This window comes from Eurytemora carolleeae, unplaced genomic scaffold (genome assembly GCF_000591075.1).
Source record: "Eurytemora carolleeae unplaced genomic scaffold, Eaff_2.0 scaffold1047, whole genome shotgun sequence".
NCBI lineage: Eukaryota > Metazoa > Arthropoda > Copepoda > Calanoida > Temoridae > Eurytemora > Eurytemora carolleeae.
The window spans coordinates 975-20,857 of NW_019397387.1; the positions used below are offsets into that span (position 1 = coordinate 975).

Genomic DNA, 19,883 nt, shown 5'->3' on the forward strand with positions numbered 1-19,883 from the left:
GAGTTCATAACCTGAATAAAAAATTAAAAAATAATGAACTTCCTGTGTATTCTTACCTGTAATTAGGCATATCACATGCAAAAACATATTTTTGACTGCCAATAACTATCCCTGACCACCATTCAATGACCAGATAGAGAAAAAAAAATCATACATTATACTGTTCAAACTGATGAAAATCTATTTCTGGTTAAATTTTGTTTAAATTTAAATTGAAAAGGTTTTCCAAAATTATAATTTAAGGAATATTTTGTAAATTGTAAATATTTTGCAAGAAGGAGTTTTCTGATTTTGTACACCTATTTGAGGTGAATGCCATTGATTATACGGTTCCAAGGATATACCAAAATTTGTTTCCAGAGGATGTGTGCCTACGATAGAAGAATAAATAAATTTGTTAATATGCTTTCAGTAATTTTCTATTTTTAGGTAAATAAAAATTTTATGTGATATTTTAGTTATTGAGTAAGAAGGACAAGATATCACTGAGAGAATCAAGTACAACCTTGCGGAGACGGATGGATGAATTGGAGAATACTTTTAAAGTTTGGACGATAGATGAAATAGTAGACTCTACCAAGCTGAGAAGAATAGCTGACGAGATATGTACAATTCAAGGTATAAACAGTGTATGAAACAGCACAGTTTCAACTAATCAATCAATTTATCATAAAAAACCAACACCTTACAATTACAATATTTTGCTTATTTGTCTGATGTTACTTAACAAATGTATTTGACAAAGTTTTTAATCAGAGGAAGACGACATAAATACCAGATTTTCTGAAAAAAATTTTACTTTGTCTTTCTCCTGAGAAAAATAATTGTTTCTAACTTTATAAAAATGTAATATATGTTTTGTTTTAGAGTTGGAAATCCCTTATCTTTCTACTTCCGGTTGTGGTCCAGTGTTCAAATACTTGGTGGAGAAACACCAGGAACTGGAAACTATCAACTTAGGGGTTTACAGTGCCGAGAATGAAGATGAAATCGTGCCAACAGTATTCTCTCATCTCAATCTAAGATCTATTACTATCTTTGATGTGTCAAGAGATATATTGCATTGTCTGTCCATTCCTGGCACTCTCCTGATCTTAGAGAAGCTGGAGAAACTGAAACTACGGCGTTGTTTGTCAAATAATGGACTGATTGAGATACTTAGAAGATCCAAAAGTAATCTGAGAGAATTAGATTTATTTGGTTCCAGCATAACAGGGATTGGTTTAGAGGAAGGAGTAAACTCTCTTTCAAACCTAGAGACACTGAACCTGGCTTATTGTCAGAAACTGACAAATGAAGGACTGGTGGAGATTCTGAGAATATCTGAGAATAAACTCAGGGTTCTAGATTTATCTAATACTAGGATAACAGGGAGTGGTTTAGGAGTTAATTCTCTACCAAACCTGGAGACACTAAACCTTGCTTATTGTCGTAAACTGACATCTGAAGGACTGATTGAGATCCTCAGAATATCTGGGAATAACCTCAGAGTTCTAAATCTATCTAGAACTAGAATAGTAGGAATTGGATTAGAGAGAGGAGTAAATTCGCTACCAAACCTAGAAAGATTGAACTTGTCTTGCTGTGATAAATTGACGGATGGAGGAGTGGTGGAGATTCTGAAAATATCTGGGAGTAAACTTAGATATCTTGATGTGTCCGTGAGTAATATAACAGGGATTGGTTTAGAGAAAAGATTAATCTCTCTTCCAAACCTAGAAATACTAAAGGAGTTGAGTTTTTGCCACAAACTCTGATTTTCTAATCTCTATATCTTTGTAAAACCAATGTCGTAGACCTTAGATATTTCAAACTATTAATACTTATAGATAAAATAATCTAAGTTTGAAATATGAAAGGTTTGCACCATCAGGTTGCAAAGATATTGGTATCAGAAGGTTTGAGTTTGTTGTAAAAACTCAATTCCTTTGTCTTGCTGTGATAAATTGACAAATACTAGACTTGCTAAGGTTCTAAGAATTTCTGGGAGTAAACTCAGACTTGTAATTCTATCAAGAACTAGAATTACAGGGATTGGGTTTGAGAAAGGGGTAAAATCTCTATCCAACCTAGAAACACTGGAGTTGTCTCTTTGTGATGAACTGATAGATAGAGGACTGGTGGAGAATGTCTAAGAACAAACTCCGAGTTCTAAATGTATCTAGAACTAGAATAATAGGGATTGGTCTAGAGGAAGTATTAAGCTTTCTCCCTAGTCTGGAAACACTAGATTTGTCTTATTGTGTTGAATTGAAAGACGGAGGACTGAGAATATCTGGAAGTAAACTCAAGATTATAAATGTATCAAAGACTAGAATGATAAGGATTGGATTAAAGGATAGAGTAACATCATTCCTTATGCTGGGATGGTTTTATATTGATACAGGTCTCCTGGAGATACTGAGGATACTGAGGATACTGAGGATACTGAGGATACTGAGGATACTGAGGATACTGAGGATACTGAGGATACAGGTCTCCTGGAGATACTGAGGATAGCGGGGAACAGATTGAAGACTATGATTGTAGCTTATAGATCTAGAATATTTACTGCTGTTATAAAGAATCTTTATATATTTTTATTACTTGTCTTTTAGTCTTTTGGTTTTTTGGCTTGTTTGAATCCAATTAAAGGGACTGTTCTGGTGTAATTTCAAGTTAACCTCCATTCGAAGAGGGAATGCCAAATTCACAACGATACCCTTAAAATCTTTACAACTAGGTAAAAGATAAAGTCGGTTTTCTAGCTCTTTTAAGAGTACTGTTGTGAACCGGACTTACCATTACTATAAAATGGAGGCTCACTTGAAATACGTTTCTAACCATTTAATTGGCCAAACAGACCAGAGTAAGCTTTTCGTGGGACCTCTCCCGCAGTTCAGCTCCAATGATTCAATATATTTTTTTCTTCAAAAACCTGTGCATGGACGTATTTGAATGCAGTGGCATAAAAACTTTAACCATGTTTTAAAGAATATTATTTGGCAGTGATGCTCTTTATTTTAAATATTCAATTTGTTATAAATTGTAATATAAACCTCTGAATTTCTTCAGACTTCAGTCTTCAACCCAAAATAGAGACTGTATTGTAATTCGTTTAATTGACTGTGGAAGTTGATCCAAGTAACTCTCCATTTTGAAGGCATTTCACAATAGCTACCCATTTACCTGTATCTGATCAATAAAGTGGAAAATATCGTCGTTTTTCTACTTGAAAGTGTTTAATCCTGGCAATTCAAGGGCGTACAAAGGGGGCGGAAAGGGAGGCAGTGCCCCACCTGTAGGGGGGCCCCCCCCCCATAGAACTCAGAGCTACATCACACTTTTCAAATATAAAACTTAAGAGTGAAGAGCATAAACAAACTAGTTTGCTGTTTTTTTCTGCTAGTTTTGTTTGAAGGAGAGATAAAGCAGTACTCAGGCGCGGATTCAGGGGGGGGTTAAGAGTATCTTTTGCCCCCCCTTTTCTGGAGACTAATTTCATTGTAACTTGTTTTCCAGCAGATACTTTAATATGCTTTAACAAATCAGCAGGGAGGGAAAAATAAGTATCTTTAAAATTTTAAAATGTGTAAATGTCAATTTTTGTTTTGTGTCAGTGAGCGTGCTTTTGCATTTTCAGATATTCCTGAACTGAAAACTTTAGAATGGATAAACTTTAATCCTGACTTCTTGATCCGAATATCCACTGTGGAAACTTTTCATTTTAGTCCTTAATCCACTCTTTTTCTCTCTCCTTGGATATCCGTTAATTGTTTTCTCCAATGAGAATATTTCTGTTCTCTCATTGGTTGCCCGCTTTTCTCTGATTGGCTGCTACAGTTTCTCAGATGATTAAATATCAATTTGAATTTTATCGTTTTTCATACACTTTTAAGATAATCTTGCAAGATTATGTTAATCTGGTGATTAAGAAAAAGAGTGGATTAAGCCTTAATCCCGATATCCACCATTCAAAAGTTCCCAGCTCTGAAAACATTGAAACTTAGAAATTGTGATAAACTGATGGATAACGGGCTGATCGAGATACTGAGAATATCTAGGAGCGAACTTAAAGATTTGAATATGTCAGACAGTTGCATAACCGGGATTGGTGTGAAGGAAGGAGTAAAAGCTCTACCAAACCTGGCGACACTGAAGTTATCTCATTGTTTTAATTTGGCAAATGAAGGATTGGTGGAGATACTGAGTATATCTGGGAGTAAGCTCAGATATCTGGATGTATCCTGTTCCTGTGTATCAGGGATGGGTTGGGAGGAAGAAGTAAAATCTCTACCAAACCTTGAAACTCTGATCCTGAATACATGTTCTGAATTGTTCGATGAAGGACTGGTGGAGATATTGAGGATATGTGGGAGTAAACTGGTACATCTGGATGTAATCTTGTACAAGTGTAACAGGAATTGGTCTAGAAGACGGAGTAAAATCTCTCCCTATGTTGGAGAACCTGAACCTGGGAGATTGTGATGAGTTGACTGATTCCGGACTCCTGGAGATATTGAGGATAGCCGGGAAGAGGTTGAAGACTTTGAATGTGTCCGAAACCTATAGAATATCTGCTGGTTTAAAACAAACTCTCCATCAAAAATATCCCATTTTTTTGGGTGTAGAATTTTACTAGAAGTAAACCATGTTCTTATGGTCTTAGTATTTTTTAATAAACTTCTGCTTAGGATTACTAATTATACATAAACAAATTTTCAGGACACTTGAAAAATATATTTCTGAAAGGTTTATGGATACTTGTTACAATGTTACGTTGTACAATTTAGTTTTGTCAAGATGTTTGCTTCTCCAAAAAGTGGTTTGATTTCTTGTATTAGTTTTGTTTCTTGTTATATATGGACAACTTCTCTACTGATGGATTCCCCTTTAAAAGAGGAGTATTTCAAGGTGACCCGCTTAGTCCCATCATATTTCTGATGGTTTTCAATCCAATCATTGAATTTCTACAGAGTAAGAATGATTGTGGATTTAATCTGAATGAAGAGAAAATTATTACTTTGCCCTATGCTGACGATTTTTGCCTGATAACAACAGATCTGAGAAAACATCAAAAAATTCAAAATGAAATAAAATCCAAGATTGAAAGTATGGGAATGAGATTAAAACCAGCAAAATGTAGATCATTTTCCATCAGATCAGGTGTACCTAGCAGAATAAACTTTACTATTGGTGAAACTGAAATTCCAAATATATTTCAAGAAGAGCAAAAATTCCTTGGCAAACTTCTATTTCCTACTGGTAAACTTAGTAATGCGTTCGATTACATCAAGAGTGAATTTGAAAAAAAAATAATAAACATTAATGCACTACTTATTCAAGATGAATATAAAGTCTGGATCTACAAACATTATTTCATTTCTTCTATTCGATTTCTGCTCACTGTTCATACAATATCACAGAGTCATCTGAAGAAACTAGACACATTCACTGAAAAAAATTGGCACCACAAAAATTCCATCACAGACTATGCAGAAAAAATGTTTCAACAAGCCACATTAGAGAACTATGGTCAAGCAGAAATGCCTGAGTGGGAAGACCAAGCTTCCAAACATAAATGCTATAAAAAAATGAAAACAACTGTCAGTGAAAATGTATCTTTTGAAAACGAAACTTTCTGGAGAGAACATACAGAAACACTCATAAAACAAGGACATTTTCTCTGCCTGGCAATGCTTGACAAATCTGACATGATCTGGAAATCATCCATGTTAGTGTTCAATCTGAAGAAAGGTACACTGAAATTCCTACTTAACTCCTGTTTGGACACCCTGCCAACACAAACTAACCTTCTACAATGGGGAAAATCTGCATCAGATCTCTGTAAACTATGTCTACAGGCAGGCGCTGAATTGCAAGGTAGAAGACAAGAAACTACAAACCATATTTTGAATGGCTGCAAGGTTGCACTACACCAAAAAAGATATACTTGGAGGCACAACAATCTTATTAAATATATAACTGGATTAATTGATATTGACCGATTTCTGATGTATGCCGACATCCCGTCCTATACCCTTCCAGGGGGAGGTACTGTTCCCCCCCACGTCCTTGTGACCGCAGAGAAACCAGATCTAGTAATTATCGATAGAATGGAGGAAAAGATGGATATTTTTGAGCTTACTGTCCCATTGGAAACAAATATCAAAAATGGCAACGCTCAAAAAATGAACAGTATGAACATTTTATTACAGATATAACAACTAGGGATTTGTCTGTTCATCCTTTTGAAATCGGCTCAAGAGGATATATCTCACCATCAAATAAGGCGATTCTAAAGAAACTTCATAAGTTCTGCAAACCCAGTGTTAGTTTCAAAGCAATGTGTGAAAATCTATCAAGCCTTGCTGTACTGTCATCATACCACATTTTTAGAAAACGAAAAACACTAGACTTGGATCAAGAAACCCCTTTTCTGAAAACCACCTCTGAATAGCTAAACTATACTCATGCTAAAAGTCTTGTTTTGCACCTTTTTTGGCAAACCCTGTAAATTTTAAAATGCGATATCCAGAGAAAAGAGTATTAGTTTGTAAACTTTTATATTGTTGAATGTAATTTTGCTTTAGACAAATATAAATGATAAATATAGTGTTTAGTTAAGCATTTTTGAACCTGAAGACTCATGATTTGTTCTTACCTTAAAGGTACTGGACGACTGGATTTACCTCCGATTTCTGAATGTATCTTGGAGTAGAATAATTCGGAATGGACTCCAAGGACTCCAAGAAGGAGTGAAAACTTTACCTAAATGAGACAGTTAAAACCTGATCCTGGAGATACTATAATAATCTCAGGGAACAAATATTAGCCAGAGCTAAAATAACTTCTGCTGTCGAGGAATCCTTCCTGAAATATTCTTGGATACTATTTTCATAACAATTGGAGTGGAATATTTTATTTTTTTTTAGATTTTTGATAACACTTATTCTCTTCGTAACTAACTGAAACCTCTGTCCAGTGTCCATGGATAATTGTAAATGTTGATTTTCCGTATTTTAAATATTTTTACTTAAGATATGAGAAGAGAAGAGAAGAGAAGAGAAGAGAAGAGAAGAGAAGAGAAGCACAAAATAAAAAAATAATAATGTATGATGGTTCAGCTTAAAATAAAACGCAAAAGAAAATTTATTATGAGCCAATTAAAAATATAACGTTTGATAAGTTTGACATCTACCATTAGCAAACGGTGTGAACCCATTCTTGTTGACTGAAGTAGACTTTGACATCTACCATTAGCAAAGGGTGTGAACCCATACTCGTTGTCTGTTAGTAGACTTTGACATCTACCATAAGCAAAGGGTGAACCCATACTCGGTGACTGTAGTAGACTTTGATATCTACCTTTAGCATAGGGTGTGAACCCCTACTCGTTGTTTGTAGTAGACTTTGACCTCTACCATTAGCAAAGGGTGTGAACCCATACTTGTTGACTGTAGTAGACTTTGACATCTACCTTTAGCATAGGGTGTGAACCCATACTCGTTGTCTGTAGTAGACTTTTACCTCTACCATTGGCAAAGGGTGTGAACCCATACTCGTTGACTGTAGTAGACTTTGATATCCACCATTAGCAAAGGGTGTGAACCCATTCTCGTTGACAGTAAAAAGGTTATATAAGGGTTGCGGCCCTAGTCCTGAATATATTCTGCAAGCATTTTGCATGCTTTCTCTTAGAGAGAGGAGGTGTTAACATCCAACTGCTTTCTACTAACTACAAGGATGACCAAGGATTTAACTACAAGGATGACCAAGGATTTAACTACAAGGATAACCAAGGATTTTACTACAAGGACGACCGAGGATTCAACCAAAAGGATGATTATAGGACTTAACTTTAAGGATTACCATCACCAAGGATTAAACTACACGGATTACCAAGGATTAACAAGAACTAATTTACATGAAATGCCATGAGTTAAAGTATAACTACTGTAACATACGGTGTGTCCCACGACAAATGGCTTCCCCTGGCCCTAAGCCAGGGGTGTACTAAAGGGGGCATGGAACCCTATGAATATACCCCCATGTTTAGTAAACATGCCCCCAGGCCTAATATATTGAACTTACATTTTTAATCTTTCTCATCAATTGATGATTAGACTTAAATCTTATTTACAATTTTTTCTCGGATTTCATCTAAAATTCATATCTGGGTTTACGTTGTTTGACCCAGAGTTAACCCTATCCCTGCTGGGGTACTTGAAAACCAGGATATGCTGGGGGGGGGGTCAATTTGACCCCCCCTCTAAGTCCCATGTTTGATGTCCAAATATGACAAATGATACATCATTGGAAAGCTCTTGTGCTCTACTTTTAACATTTATTTCTGTATACGCCCTTGTTCGCAATTGAAATATAATATTAGTCTAGTAATCGTTGAAATAGTTTGATATTTGATAAATCTTTTATTTTTAGGTTTGTTCGGAACTTTTCAGAAGATTGTTTGTCACATGAGAGACTGGAGTGCAAAAGTTAATGAATCCCCTGGTTTTTCAAATCAAGTACTTTCATGCTTGATTCAAAAATTGTATGACAATTTATGAATAAAAGTCTTTTAAAGTAACCAATTTTTAGTAAGATATTCCAATATTAGTTAGAATTATTAGTGTTTAAGTTTCCTTTATAAGTGTAGTTGAAAATAAAGAAATGTTATCTATTTTTTAGTTAAATAAATTACGGAGATCCATGTAGCCCAGAGTTTTTTTGATTGAAAACTTTTTTCTGCTTAAATGAAAATAAATATTTTCAGAAATCACCCCCGAGTACTGTAATAAACAGATTGACCTTTGGAAGTGGAGTACATGGCCTGTACAATTAGTAAAGTATTAGCGAACAACATCACTCTCTGTACTATAACCTCGTTGGGGAGCAGTGGGATCAGATAATTTATAAAGAAAAGGGGGCGGGGGGACAAATTCAAGGAAAGGGGGTGCACTGTAGGATTAGGAACACTACACACAGAAATATTTCGACTTTAAAGGGAGTGACCGGTAGTTGAACTGAGATAGCAGTATTATTGAGATTTTTTTTAGGATTCATTTGAGACTGATCAGATGTTTTTACGGTGCATATTTGTTCAGCAAGAGCGCAAATGCAATCTTTAAATCCTCATTCATTGTACATTTTTGAAGGGCTGATTTTAAGTTTCAGTTTTATTTAAATTATTCAATGACCACCACGAAAAATGTAACAAAAAATTCTATAGTTTTTTTAGGAACAGGAAGCAAACAAAAATTAACTCTTATCATCAAAAATAAGTAATCTCATTTATTTATTGGTTTCTGTAATGTCTTATTGTTCAAAACCATTGTCTCTAGATTTCCGGGAATTTTTAATGAAAAGACGACATTTCAAGAATTTAAAGAAATCTGCGAACACATTCATAAAGAATAAGAAAATCAATATAATGATGAAAAAGAAACAATTGATTCTATCATTTATTTATTGACAAATTTCTAATGAGAAATATGTTCCTAAACATCTAATTAGTTAACTGTAGAAATATTTTACTTTTGAATTTAATAATTTTTGAATAATTTTTATAAAACCGATTCTGAAAAAATCATCCCTCCAAAATTAACAATCAATGAGGATTATAGTTTTGATTTTTTGCTCTTGCTGAACAAATAAAAAAACGTCTGATAGTTCTTTAATGAATCCTTAAAAAATTCTCAATAATAATGCAATCTCAGTTCAACTACCATACATTGCCAGTCACTCCCTTTAAGGAAGAGTACTTTAAGATTTTTTCATATTTTTTTAGATTTAGGGTTAAAGCTACATTTTTGAAGAGCCCTTGAAAAAAGATTTTAAAATATGTGCCTTTACAGGATTAATATTTAGTTTTAACACTTTTTTTCCCTTCTTAATACCGGTATTTTAGGGGGAGGAATGAACCAAAAAGAAATTCGACGCCCTTACGCGCGCCAGAGTTCACCAACATAGGCTAAACCTCCAGTACGCCCATGCAGTAAATTTGAGTAGGAAGCCTATAGAATGCTCAATCTTATTTAACCCATTCTTAATGTTATCTTTGTCCTACCTTCCAAAGTTTGGAGAACCTGAACCTGTAAATAATATATATGTGTAGATATTAATTATTTATTCCTTAAAATTAATTATATTTTATTTCAGTTCAATCTAAAAACTTCCTGCCGTTGCAATAGAAATTAATGGTTTCAAAATTGCAGAAACAAATCCATTAAATTTATAACATGTCATCTTAAATAATCAGATAACAATAATAATGCGCTGATTATAATTACTGGATAAAAAGGAGAGAGTATCTAGAACCTTGCTGAGACGGATTAATGAGCTGGAGAACACCTTCAAAGTTTGGTGGATTGATGAAAGAATATTTTCTACGAAACTGAGAAGAATTACAAACGAAATTAAAAAGCATTCAAGGTAAACTCTGGGTGGGACAATTACGGAATATCCGTAGGTCTGCATGAGATGGAGATGAAAGCTTGATACCGAGAATCACAACAGAAAAGTTCTGATTTCTGATCCTTTGTATACTATTTTTACATCATTGTTAAGCTGGTTGAAATGTAAGAATTTATTTGAAAGTTCAAACAATTTCCTTTAAATCGAAATGTTTATTAAGGATAAAACAGGTAAAAGGCGAAAATTGATCGTTGGTCGAAAATTCATTATAAAACAAGAATTCATTATAAAACAAATTTTCTATCATGTGGGAAAGGTTTCAATTGAATATTTTATAAACAAAATATAAATAACTTGAATTAACGTTCAAAATTCCATATTAGGTATTGATGCTTGGTTGTGGTTCAAATACATCAGGAGCTGGAATCTATCAATGTAAAATTTTCTGACAATGAGTTTGAAGATGTTCGCTGCGGTTTAACTAAGGACGAAGAGAAGGATCAAATCTTCTTGATAGGATTCTCAAATCTGAATTTAAGATCTATTACTATCGACAACGTGAAGACTACAAGAGATATATTTACTTGACTTCCCAGCACTTTTCCAAACCTAAAGACTCTGAATCCGAGGAAATGGGATTGGGATACTCATCAGATTGGGATACTCATCAGATCCAGGAGTACTCTCAGAGAATTAGATGTATCTTGTTCTAGTATTACAGGGATTGGTTTCCAGATCAAGGACTGATTGGGATACTCATCAGATCCAGGAGTACTCTCAGAGAATTAGATGTATCTGGTTCTAGTATTACAGGGATTGGTTTTGTGGAAGGAGTTAAATCTCTTCCAAACCTGGAGATACTGAACCTGTCCGGTTGTTATATACTAACAGATGTAGGTCTGGTGGAAATACTGAGTATTTCTGGGAAAGAACTCAGAAGTCTTAATGTACAGGGGCGGATATAGGGGGGGGGGCACGACCTTTTTACCCCCCCCCCTGAGATTTCAGAATAGCTTCTCAATAGCACTTAAGGGAAAAAACCTAGTGCAAAACAGAAAAAAATAACTATCTTAAATTTTTTTTTAAAATCTGGACCCCCTTCCCTTAAATCATGTATCCGCTCCTGTTAACATATCTAGGACTAGTATAACTGGGATGGGACTCCATCAAGGATTAGAGTCTTTTCCAAACCTGGAGTCACTAAATTTGGCCGGTTGTCGTAACCTGACGGATGAAGGACTAGTGGAGATACTGAAAATATCTGGGAGTAAAATCAGACTTCTAAATCTATCCCAAACTAGAATAACTGGTACTGGATTCCATCATGCAGGAGTAAAGTCCCTTCCATACCTGGAGACACTGAAACGGTCTGGTTGGGGAAAACTAACATATGGAGGACTGGCAGAAATGGTGAGAAAATCTAAGAGTGAACTCGGAGATCTAAATCTCAAGCAAGCTAAATCTCTTCCAAGCCTAGAGACACTGAACCTATCTTATTGTCATAAATTGACAGATGAAGGACTGGGGGAGATTCTGACAATCTCTGGTAGTAACTAGTAAGATCAGAGACCTAGACGTGTCTTGCACAGAAATAACAAAGATATGGATTAAAGGGCGGAGTTAAATCTCTTCCTTTGCTGGAGAGCCTGGACCTGGAGAATTTTTTTTAAGCTGACTGACTTGGGCTAGAAGAGATACTGAGAACAGGAAAAAGATTGAATACTGAAGTTGAAGAAAGTCTCTCTGTCCAATTTCCGTCTGTTCGTTTTAATGCTTATAATTAACCCACAGTATGTAATGTGCATGATAAAGAATTGCTGAGTTCAGCACAGATTATTTTGATAACATTTTACAGCGTCTTTAGAGGCGTATACAGGGGGAAGATATTTTGGCGCTCAGCATCCCCTATCAATGATTATCAATGATGCCGAGTGATTAGTACATATTTTAGGGTTAGGTAAGGATTAGACACTTTCTGGGCAGCGCGCTGCGGCTAGAACTGGCTCTCTCTGTCATAATTTTTTGCGGCATGCGCGTGCTACTGCGTTCGGCCGCTGCCTGGTTTCCAGGGGTTTTTAGACCAACGGGTGCCGTCCTAGAAAATAAAGTCTCGAATTGGTAGGACTTTATTTCCGGAGACTTTTTAATAAAAGGACCTTTTTCCACAGGACTTTTACAGTGTGAAATTTTAGGACTTTTTTGCCGGAAACTTTTTTCCAAGGACTTTTTTGGCGGTTACCGGTCAAATTGACCCCCCTCCCCCCAGCATATTCTGGTTCTCAAGTACCCCAGCAGAGATAGGGTTAAGGAGAAGGATTTTATTTTTTTCTCTATTTGTCATGTCTCATTTTTATACTAAAACCATATGGACTTGTTTTCTTTGCTTTCACTTTCAAACAATAACTTTCAAAACGGATCTACGAATTATGATCCCCCCAGGTAGAATTTCTGATCGGGTCATTGTGTACAGTGGCTGTACAACAAGAAGTCTAAAATTCCAGATGCCCCCTCTATTACTAATATCTCGATGGTTTAATGCATACAAATAATGGATATCCAGTAAAGAATATATGTATGAATGTCGTCTTCATTTTTCTTGTCTTAAAACACGGTAAGAAAAATAAAGTTCCCAGAGGCCGAAACTTAAGACATTTTCACCATGGTTGAATCGAATTCTAACCATGGTAAACTGATCGAAGACGACAGTTTTTTTAACCATGGTTTACTTTAACGATGTCGTGTAAACCGACATAAGTGATTCTAACCTAAAGGTTTATCTGACCTAAAAATCGAGTAGTTTGCACGTGTTTTGGTTCCGTTTGGTTAAAAAAGCTGTAGGTCCGTTGGCATCCTTTCAGAAATATATAGGTTTTCCGACCTTAGATTTTATCCGACCGTTGCAGGAAGAGTGCATCCTATTTACTTAAACTAATCCAACCTACAAAAGGTGTGCATCAGACCTAACAAAAGTTTGCAATTAATCTACAAAAAGAGTGTTTCTGACTTACAAAATTTGTGCATCTCATCTGGCCTACAAAATGTGTGCATTCGACCTACAAAAAGTGTGCATCCACCCTACAAGTACAGGATTTCATAGCTTAGGTCTGATGAGGGAGTGGGTGTTGAGCGCCATTGAGCCCCACGAAATGACCTCTAGAGCGTCCTGATACACAGAATGACCTCCAAGCCCTGCAAAACCATATTTGTGCTTCTCGCCTCATCTCCAAGCCTCAACCTTTCATACTCCGCGGCACGCGTTTTGATCTCCTGCTTACTGTATTTATTTCTTATTTACCATATATGGCTTAGCATACCAAAAATTTAAATATATCTCTTCATAGTAGAATCCACAATAGCTTAAAGAATCATTTCAATTAAACATTTCAAGTATTAGCTCATTCAATTGATTTGACTTGTTTTCTTCTGAAAAATTTACAAAAATCAACCGCTTTACCCCCCCCCCCTAGACCATGTATACAACCCCATTAATGATGTATATCAAATTCTGGGTTTTTGCTTGGGTTCATTTCAATTTCCCAATCATTTCTGGGATTAACAAACTCTATCAAATAATTGGCTTCCGTTACCACCTTTCAGCTTTCACCTGACTTAATTTATACCCTAAAGGTTGTCCATTATTAATTGAGACTTTTTTAACAGCTTATAAAATAGCAAATCCACCAATATGAAAAATCCGCGATGATCAACCACCTGTGCCCTGGTAACTTAGTTGCATTGTTCTGAAGAATATTTATCACTAGCTTTTAGGGCGCTTCGCGCCCATCTTCTATTTCATTTGTTAACATTTTCTCTTTGAATACACTGTAAAACGAAAATTTGTGGATTTTATAGAAAATTTCATTGATTTTTAAAATTATCAAAAATCGAATTTTGTTAAAAAGCAAATTTTCGAAAATTCGATCATTCATAAACATTCCCTAAAATCACGTAAGGTCCCACAAAAACTTGGGCCCGCTGGCTCGGTTCCGCCGTTTTGACGTTTACAAACAAACAAACAGACAAGCAAAGTATATAGTCATCATAGAGAAGATTAAGGACATGAGAGGAGTGGATGAAAATGCTTTTTGGTAGGTTCTACATAAAAAACTACCGTGCCTATTATAATTCATATTTTCCCCTGAAAGTTAAAAGGCCTTTTACTGGAAAAAATATTTTTATACATGAACAGAGACTGCCTTTGGAGCTAGAGTTTCTCATGAAATTTCAAAATCCAATCACCCAGCGTAAATTTAAATCTGATGAGTGAGAGCGATCTCTATTTATAGTGGAAACCTTTATGATATATTCACTAATAACAAGTACGCGCTACTGCATTGAAAAATAGAATTTTTGGTAAAATTTATCTATATTATATAGTGAGTTATAGTTTTAGACTTTTAATGATTTAAATTGATATTCTAAAATTATGAGTAAGACACACAGATTGTTAGTAAAAGCAATTAAAAGTTAAAAATATATATACACAACCATACAATTTCTCCGTATCTATCTTTAGACTTGAACCCAAGTTGACCGATTATTCAGGTCTAATGTTCCTTACATTTTAGTATTAAAGAAATTTAACATTAAATCAAGTTAATAACAAGGAAATAAATAATTGTTGATAAAGAACCAATAATGTATTATGAATAACCCTGTACATCATTTTTGTAATCATAATTGTTATCTAACAATATAAATAAGACGGATAATTGCTACAATCCAATCTATACAAAATGGTGACCTAACCCTAGGATCGACCCTGCTCCATCTAGGCTGCTCCATTGTGGTTCAATCCTTCTCTTCCCTGCTATCTTCATCTCTGTGGACTTAAATAAACTACAACAACTTGTGATGTTCCTTCTGTTCTCCTGTTTTTCCATGTTTCAATAAATCTTTGAATTTGCCCCAGCGCAACAGTTACTTTGTTAAAGTTGATTCAGTAAGATTATCTGCGCGAAGCGGCAAAAAAAATCACATTGTCTCTTTGGGAGACATCTATAGAGCGGTCAAAACTTTATAGTACGGAGACAAACATACTTCTTAAAGACAACTAGGAAGGATCCGGGCTCTGAGCAGTTCTAATTTCTAATATTAAAATGCGTACAAACCTTATCTTATACTCAATGTTTGCTTAATCACTTGAATGTAAATCCCTAGAAAATATAATATTTTCTTGCTTGGATTGCTATTTTAGGCTAATCTGTATCAATAAATAGAAATCAAAACATACATTTTTAAAAATAATTTGAAGGCTGGAGGATTGAAATGCAGAATGTTGAAGGTTTGTTGTACTGTTTGCAGTTTATAGTAAATACTAAGATATTTGTTAAATACTAGGTTTCTAGGTAAACATACTGGGAGAAATCTAACCTTTGGTTTAGTTAAAGAAACAGATAGTTATTCCTCGGATTTAGAGAACCTACTGTATGTATACTAGGACCTAGAGAACCTACTGTATGTGTACTAGGAACTAGAGAACCTACCGTATGTGTACTAGGAGCTAGAGAACCTACTGTATGTATACTAGGAGCTAGAGAACCTACCGTATGTATACTAGGAGCTAGAGAACCTACCGTATGTTTACTAGGAACTAGAGAACCTACTGTATGTATACTAGGAGCTAGAGAACCTACCGTATGTGTACTAGGAGCTAGAGAACCTACTGTATGTATACTAGGAACTAGAGAACCTACTGTATGTATACCAGGAGCTAGAGAACCTACTGTATGTATACTAGGAACTAGAGTACCTACCGTATGTGTACTAGGAGCTAGAGAACCTACTGTATCTATACTAGGAGCTAGAGAACCTACCATATGTGTACTAGGAGCTAGAGAACCTACCGTATGTGTACTATGAGCTAGATAACCTACCGTATGTGTACTAGGAGCTAGAGAACCTACTGTATGTATACTTGAAGCTAGAGAACCTACTTTATGTATACTAGGAGCTAGAGAACCTACTGTATGTGTACTAGGAGCTAGAGAACCTACCGTATTTATACTAGGAGCTAGAGAAACTACCGTATGTGTACTATGAGCTAGAGAACCTAAAGTATGTGTACTAGGAACTAGAGAACCTACGGTATGTATACTAGGATCTAGAGAACCTACCGTTTGTGTACTAGGAGATAGAGCACATACTTTATGTGTACTAGGAGCTAGAGAACCTACCGTATGTGTACTAGGAACTAGAGAACCTACCGTATGTATACTAGGATCTAGAGAACCTACCGTTTGTGTACTAGGAGATAGAGCACATACTTTATGTGTACTAGGAGCTAGAGAACATACTGTATCTATACTATGAGCTAGATAACCTACTGTATCTAACCTAGCTGAGCCAACTTAATCAATTGCAGTGCTGAACTAAGTGCACTCAATCCTGTTATCGCTTTATATCTGCTTCTGTATTGGAGAGGGGGGCAGACTGCACAGTTTCTTGGCGTATAAATTCAAAATAAACATCAGACCTTATCTCAGTTATTGCGTCATTTCATTTTTTAAAGGGACAGTGCACAAAATAAAGCCATGTTATATTAAAAGTAATAATTTGTTTTATTATATTTTACTTTTTGTGAACTCAATGAACACAACTTTATCCCCATGTTTATCAACTCCTTGAACACAACCCTGTCTCCATGTTTATCTACTCCTTGAACCCAGCCCTGTTTCCATGTTTATCTACTCATTGAAAACAACCCTGTCTCCATGTTTATTTACTCCTTGAAAACAACCCTGTCTCCATGTTTATCTACTCCTTGAACAAACCCTGACTCCGTGCTTATCTACTCCTTGAAAACAACCCTGTCTCCATGTTTATCTACTCCTTGAACCCAACCCTGTCTCCATGTTTTTATACTCCTTGAACCCAACCCTGTCTCCATGTTTTTATACTCCTTGAACCCAACTCTGTCTCCATGTTTATCTACTCCTTGAACCCAACCCTGTCTCCATGTTTATCTACTCCTTGAAACCAACCTTGTCTTTATCCAGAAAAGGATTCTGAGCTGAATCTGACACTGAATCCAGAAAAGATGGATGCGGGACGAAATAAATATTTTCAATTATGGTATTGGCAACACCCTATTGTTCACAAACCCTTGTGTGTGATGTTATATGCATCTTTTAAAGGGACTGTGAGCGTAATTTTAGGTGACCCTCCATGCAAAAGATGGAAATACACGATTTACAACCGTACCCTTGAAACATTTATCTGATAAATTATCTGGAAGATATTGTCGATTTTTTAGGCTATGAGTGCAGAAGAAGAGCGGAAATCACTTTTGTAGAGAACACACAATTATAAATAATCAGTTTTCAAAATCATAATCATTGATATCTATAGATTATTAAATAAACATAGATAGCTTATGTACGCAAAATCACCAAGAATAGTACAGTCCGCGAACTCATACTTCTAGAGGTCAAAGTGTACTTCAATGATAAGCGGGGGGGTTTGGTGTTTTAATGGATTTCATAATTATTAAACCACTCAGGAGTGAATTTTATTTTGAGAATATCAATATATCATATTGACGAGAACTGAAGAAGGACATGAGAAGGACTAAGCTAACTTGAATTTCTCTCTACACAACTCAGGTACACCACAAGTATTCAATGACATAAGAACAGCCAATGTTCACAACCGACCTAGTTAATCTATAAAATAGGAATATCTTTAAAACATCACTGTACATTTATATCTTTCAAGATGAAAAATGTCGTCTTATGCGCAATCTATCTTTATCTATGTTGATATCTAATTCATACTTGAACAGACAAAGCTTTTAAGCTATCATTGTAAATCAAATCAAAAGCTAAGGCGTGTCGACACTTTGAAGCCGGCCCAATCTTAAAAATTTCATTTTACATAGAATCCATGTAATGTTTCTGTAAAAAAAATTATTTTTATTTCAAAAAGAGTAAAAATCTTATTCTATACTTTTAACCAAGGTTCTAATGTAAGAAAAGATGTACTGCAGCGTACTGTCTCTGGGCGGTAATGTAAACACAAGACGGATATGTAAGTCTGACATGGGATCCATCTTTCACATAAAAAATCAATGAAATATTCTGGTCATAGGAATCTTTTATGTGAATTATCAAAATTATCAAAAGTTAATGCTTTAAACCTCCTCAGATACTAAACGAACACTGATGCATCTATTCTTGTTTACAATTCCGCCCAGAGAGAACTAGTTTTAATATGTTCGCAGAGTATACGCAACTGAAAGTAACTTTCCTTGCATTATAATCTTGCTTTTAACTATACTGGAGAATTAATTCAGTTCATGAAGAGCATCAATAAATTAAAAATAAAAATAAAAATACTTTAAAAAATTGTATAGGCGCGCCAGTATTAAAATTTGCTTGCAGAAAACACTAAGTTTTTCATGTATTATGTCCGTATTATGTCCGTATTCTGGCGTTAAAGCTTGGAGACAATCCAATGTGATATAGGATGCTCTTTATATAAATATTGAATAAGTACAATGGTTACCCATAAATTTAACCTTGGAATCGTCATATTTTAAGAGTTTCCGGTCGTCTTTGCAGTCTCATCATTTGTGGGTAACCATATACAATTTTAAAATTGATTCGGATACCCTCTAATTTTTTAATACTGCACTACCGTTAACCGAGAAAGAGCTATATTTAATCTGAAACAAACTAAGAATTGACAAGTATTTACATTTCAAGTTAAATGTGGATTCACGTCAAACAAAAGTAAATTGTACGATAGATTGAGATCTTAAATGTTTCTAACTTCTCTATTGAAGAAAGTTTGAGAAGATCAAAAAATGTTTTGAATTTTTAGTTTGCAACCTGATAAATTTGTTTTCTCACTAGTGGAGCTACGAGGTCCCGAAGTCGTAGCAGTATTTACATTTTAACTTCTACTTGTGTCTAGTTCACAGTGGATTGTTGAATTATGATACATTTTACAATGTTACACAATACAAGATAATATAAGTTATCTGTAATTGTTATTTAATATGAATATGAACATGAATTATCATCAAGACCAATTCTCAGTATTAAAGTGACTGAACACTTGTACCTCTGAAAGCTTTGTCTGATCAAGGATGAATGAGTTAATGAATGAGATATCAATGATTTCTTTTTTTTTAAATTAATATTTTCCAATTGCAGTTTTTTAATTAGTAACTTGCGGATTTCTAGAAACAAAAAATCCCTTATTTTAGTTTTAAGAACACTTCTCAAGCTTTCAATCTGGATCAAATAAATGGGACTGTGCACGATAGAACTTTTAGAAATGACGTGACTGGAAAATATGAATACAGTCCCTTTCAGGGCCTTACAGTCCCTTTCAGGGCCTATTATGCTTATTTCACTGGAAAATACGAATACAGTCCCTTTCAGGGCCTATTATGCTTATTTCACTTTCTTACAATTAAGCTCGTTAACTAAGTATATTAGGTAGTACCTCATTTCCATCTTAAATAAATTTTTTTTTTTTAA

General features: G+C 35.0%; 2 protein-coding genes across 2 annotated transcripts; both read left to right on the plus strand.

The window, feature by feature from the left end:
* Positions 1-458: 458 nt before the first annotated feature.
* On the plus strand, positions 459-4,467 carry LOC111714016 (F-box/LRR-repeat protein 2; the record flags this gene model as incomplete). The annotated part of the gene is made up of 4 exons (XM_023489014.1): positions 459-618; positions 868-1,732; positions 2,387-2,525; positions 3,961-4,467. Coding segments are annotated over 4 exons (1,671 nt in total), but the record flags the coding sequence as incomplete, so codon positions are not given.
* A 7,083-nt stretch (positions 4,468-11,550) lies between these two features.
* On the plus strand, positions 11,551-11,952 carry LOC111714018 (F-box protein At3g58530-like). The gene has a single exon (XM_023489016.1). The coding sequence runs from the start codon at positions 11,551-11,553 to the stop codon at positions 11,950-11,952; it is 402 nt and encodes a 133-aa protein (XP_023344784.1).
* The last annotated feature ends 7,931 nt before the right edge of the window (positions 11,953-19,883 follow it).

What these genes read in the sequence shown, in the direction of transcription:
- LOC111714018 (XM_023489016.1), top strand. Translation starts at nt 11,551, where the DNA reads ATGGGACTCCATCAAGGATTAGAGTCTTTTCCAAACCTGGAGTCACTA.